The 4,696-nt window shown below is 33.0% G+C and overlaps 1 protein-coding gene across 1 annotated transcript; it reads left to right on the top strand.

The window, feature by feature from the left end:
* The first annotated feature begins 2,335 nt into the window (after positions 1-2,335).
* On the top strand, positions 2,336-4,450 carry LOC132603905 (peroxidase 15-like). The gene is made up of 4 exons (XM_060317205.1): positions 2,336-2,828; positions 2,925-3,122; positions 3,273-3,438; positions 3,550-4,450. Exons 1-4 carry the CDS (start codon positions 2,610-2,612, stop codon positions 3,960-3,962), a joined length of 996 nt encoding a protein of 331 aa, XP_060173188.1. The 5' UTR covers positions 2,336-2,609; the 3' UTR covers positions 3,963-4,450.
* Positions 4,451-4,696: the final 246 nt, after the last annotated feature.

Below are 4,696 nucleotides of genomic sequence, written 5' to 3'. Positions count from 1 at the left end.
TTTAACAATAATTGAGAAATTAAGGGGTAAAATAAGACGAAAAGAAAAAAAACATAGAGACTCATTAAGGAGAATAACGGTATCCTTTATAAAATATACAAATCATAAAAATTAACTAAATTGAGTAATAAGATTAATCATGTTGGGCCTCGTGCATCATGTGGGCATAGTCTGCTAGTAAATTAATAAAAGTCTAACATTGCTATCATCTTAATAATTAATCATTGATACACGAGATAAAGCCAAATGGACCAGCAAGCTTGCCAATAATTGTTGTTTGACAAATGATAAATGCCCTCCCTTCTGCCACTGATAATCTATTGTATCTTTTGGCGTAAATTATGCTATACATGCGGGGACAGATTAGAGACTTTCCAATGATAATCCATTTGCTTTGATTAGGTAATTATTGTGGCTATTAGGACTATCGATAGTCAAAGTTTATAGTTCTGCTCCAACTACTCTCACCAAATTCTGATGAGCCTGTTTGGAAGGGCTTAAAAAAATAGTTTATAAGCTGAAAACAGCTTATAAGTCAAAAAAGAAAAAGTTGATGTAACCCATTTTTTTTTTTTTTTGCTTATAAGCTATTTTCAGCTTACAAGCTGCTTTAGATAAGTTAAGTCAAACAGACCCAATTATTTTTCGGGCTTATTTTAAGCACAAAATGGCTTATAAGATAACCAGCTTATAAGCTGTTTCAAGCAACTTATAAGTCAATCCAAACGGACTCTATATCTAGAGGAGATGCTACCTAATTAATTTTCTTTTTGTATTCCTCTAGATTTAAAAATTTATTGTGTACTATTTCATTTGATTGAACGTTTTTGGATTTTTCACTAACAATGAGCACCGTCACCATGCCAACCAAACAGTATATGCCTAAAGATTCATTATTTCAACTCACACGTTACAAGATAGTACTAGACAAAAAGACTCATGTCGACCAAAACGGTATTGACTTTCTCATTTAAAGGAATTCCCAGTTAATAGTTAGTTACGATATATATTAGTGTAAATAATTTTTGACTACCTTAGTTATTTCTTAGTCGTCAATCATTAGATCATGGACATTACTAATTACAGTAATGCAAATACTACCAAGGAAATAAGAGTTAGTAGAATTCTCAAAGTTGGAATTTCAAATTAATTATAGGGATAACCATTTCAAGGGTCGGGGAGGAAAACAATTGATTTTTCAAATTAATTAGACTATCAAGAATGTTGGTATATATAATGAATTACAGTTGCGAATATATGCACCCTTCACTTACTAATGTTGTAAAACAGCTGACGTTCTACAAAATTAGAAGTCGCAATTGCTGTTATTTAAATTTTGTTTCTTTGGTTGAAAACATGGCTTATATACTTTTCTAAGCTGTTCATGGAAGCTGGTTTCTACTTATAAAATATCCGCATGGACAACAAACAGTGTATATAAGGCTTGCAAAATATCTACTTGTAACCCAAGAAGAAGGCTATATTTTATCAGACAGTATAGAGAAAATTGAGTGAGGCATAACAAACAGAAGAAAATATTAAATTGTCAGGGCAAATGTCCACTGACAAAGGTTGTGTTCATTCTGGTTTGAATATTAGGGATTCACGATTTTATTCGCTTGAGCTTTAATCCAAATGTGTCTAAATAGTTGAATTCCTAATTCCGTTTTATATGACTCCTAACTTTTGATTCTCATTCTGATGTGAGATTTGTATAATGCAAAATTCACAAGGTACGCCATTCGAATTTAATCGCCAACTATGTATCCGTGGGCTATTATTATCTGATTTTCACTATTGATGTTTTTTTGGTAATAAGTATTGATGTTGTTTAACCTATTATAGCAGGCTGTCAACCTTTATTTTTCAGGCAACTTATTTTATTTTATTTTTATGAATAGTTGTTTGTCATTAACTTTTGAATAATTTAATAGCATAAAAAATCTCTGACACCATCAGCATATAAAAGCTAAATTCAAAATAGAAAACAAAGTAAAATTGTTAAAGAACCGTAAAGTGCAGAATTACGAAAGGGTTGAGGAATTTAGCTGCCCACATTCTGATTTTTCGCTAAATTATGAAGAATCTTTTGAAAATTTTATTATCGAAGATGTTAAAATGTTAAATCAGCTTTAATGATCTTTATTAAGCTTTCACAATCAGTCACAACTTGCCTCCATTATTCTTACAGTGAGAAGGTTCTCTGATGAAAGAAGCGAGTAGCAAGTCAAACTTTTCAAGATTAACATGAATTATAAAAATCGTCGACTACTTGTTTCACAAGATTTAATTAATCAAGAAACAATTGAATTTTATATTTCACTCAAACATTGAACAAGTCTCATATGGCTATTTCTTTCCCCATTTGCCTAAGAAATTTTCCACAAAACCTTGCTGTAGTAGACTAGTGACAGAAGTTTCCTAATATCACCGACACACTTACAAACAAAGCAAATTATTTTGTTTGATTATGATGTTTGAAATTGTCAAGAATAAATCAGGAAAGTGAGGCACTTTTTCCTGTATATATTGCCTAGATCTCTAGCTATTCATGAGACACAAGTAAAAGAAATTGTCTAGCTAAGCTTCACTTCTTCTACTAAACAAAAATGGTTCCTGCTCCTACTTCTTCTTTAGCAGTTATATGCATTTTGCTGTCAACATTTAGTTTCTATCAATCAAATGCGCAGTTGAGTGCAAATTTTTACTCAAGTACATGTCCAAATGTTTCAACTATTGTCCAAAATGTAATTCAACAAGCTTTACAGTCTGATGCGCGCATTGGGGCCAGCCTCATTCGTCTTCATTTCCATGATTGCTTTGTCAATGTAAATTCGCGCATGAACTCTTTCATGTTACTTTCTTACACAGTTGGTACTTCTTAATTAGCTAATCTTAAGTGACTTATATTTCTTAATTGACAGGGATGTGATGCTTCACTTTTGTTGGATAATAACGCTACAACAAATATAGTAAGTGAGAAAGATGCAGCTCCTAATGCAAATTCCACAAGAGGTTTCGATGTTGTTGACAACATTAAAACTGCTGTTGAAAGTTCTTGCCCTGGTGTTGTCTCCTGTGCTGACATTCTTGCTCTTGCCGCAGAATCCTCTGTTTCTTTGGTATAAAAATTTGAATAACTAGTTTTTTTTTTTTAAAAAAAAAGTTTCAGCCTTAAAAGTAGTGTTTTTTTTTTCTTCAACAAATATTTAAGAAGATAAACATTAAACTTATTTGTGCATCATTTCTTTTATCATCTCAATGGAGTGCAGGCAGGTGGTCCTTCATGGAATGTTTTATTAGGGAGAAGAGACAGCAGAACAGCAAATCAAGCAGGAGCTAATACTTCTATTCCGTCTCCTTTGGAGGGCTTAAGCAACATTACATCAAAGTTTTCCGCTGTTGGACTTAATGTTACCGAGCTAGTTGCCTTATCCGGTAATTAGTTATAATTTCCTCCGCCCTATTTTACATATCCTTATTACTATTTGGAGAGTCAAACAATTTTTATCAACTAAGTTATCAAATCTTTGTTTCTCTAAACGTTAGGTGCACACACATTTGGACGTGCCCAATGTCGCGTATTCAGTGCCCGTATTTACAATTTCAATGGCACAGGAAATCCAGACCCCACCCTAAATACAACTTACTTGGCCAACCTAAGGCAGATATGTCCTCAAAATGGAAGTGCCACAGCCTTGGCTAATCTTGACCCGGCGACGTCGGATAGTTTCGACAATAATTATTTTGCAAACTTGCAGAACAATCAAGGGCTTCTGCAATCAGATCAAGAGTTATTCTCAACAGCTGCTGCAACAACTGCCTCAATTGTGAACACATTTAGTAGCAACCAAAATACCTTCTTTCAGAGCTTCGTTCAGTCAATGATTAACATGGGAAACATTAGCCCATTAACCGGCACCAACGGGGAGATTCGCTCAGATTGTAAAAGAGTCAATTGATGAAAAAATATTGATTAAAAGAAGAAAACATTTCAAGCAAAGTTTTGTAGGTTTAGCAGTTTTTGTTATGAATTAGAGGCTGTTTGGATGGGCTTATGTCTATAAGCTGCAAACAACTTATAAGCTAAAAAAAAATAAGTTGGGTCGTCTAACTTATTTTTTTTGGCTTATAAGCTGTTTTCAGCTTATAAGCTGCTTTAGATAAATTAAGTCAAATGGGCTCAATTATTTTTTTGCGCTTATTTTAAGCACAAAATGACTTTAAGCTGGTCAGCCAAACACTCAAAAAGCTGAAAACAGCTTATAAGCAACTTATAAGCCAATCCAAACGGGCTCTTAGTAGATCTTTGTTTTTCTTAAACCAAGTGTTGTTACTGCATAGAATATTGGTAGTATTAGTCACTGCCTTTGACTTTCCTTCTATATTATTTCTAAATCTTTTTTCTTCTTTAGTTCTAATTACCAAAAGGCAAAAATATTCCTTTTTATATTATTTCTAATTACTTTTATTTTATTTCTAGTTACCCAAAGGCAAAAGAAATATACTTAGATGAGGCACAAGCTCTGCAATCCTGAAAGCAATGGTGAACCATCATTTTAAAATTTTGGATTCGCCTCTATCTTCACCATTGTTACTTTGAAAAATTTAGAATGCAAACATTCTATTTTGCATATGGAATTAGAACGGAGCAAGCCCATAATCGTGATTTGATCATCATTAGGTGGTGAGAAAG

Source organism: Lycium barbarum, chromosome 7 (assembly GCF_019175385.1).
Source record: "Lycium barbarum isolate Lr01 chromosome 7, ASM1917538v2, whole genome shotgun sequence".
In the NCBI taxonomy this organism is placed as follows: Eukaryota; Viridiplantae; Streptophyta; class Magnoliopsida; order Solanales; family Solanaceae; genus Lycium; species Lycium barbarum.
This window is presented reverse-complemented; position numbering and strand designations above follow the sequence as displayed.

Coding starts and splice junctions, on each gene's coding strand:
- LOC132603905 (XM_060317205.1), top strand. CDS start 2,610: ATGGTTCCTGCTCCTACTTCTTCTTTAGCAGTTATATGCATTTTGCTG. Junction 2,829..2,924: donor TCCATGATTGCTTTGTCAAT/GTAAATTCGCGC, acceptor CTTAATTGACAG/GGATGTGATGCTTCACTTTT. Junction 3,123..3,272: donor CAGAATCCTCTGTTTCTTTG/GTATAAAAATTT, acceptor AATGGAGTGCAG/GCAGGTGGTCCTTCATGGAA.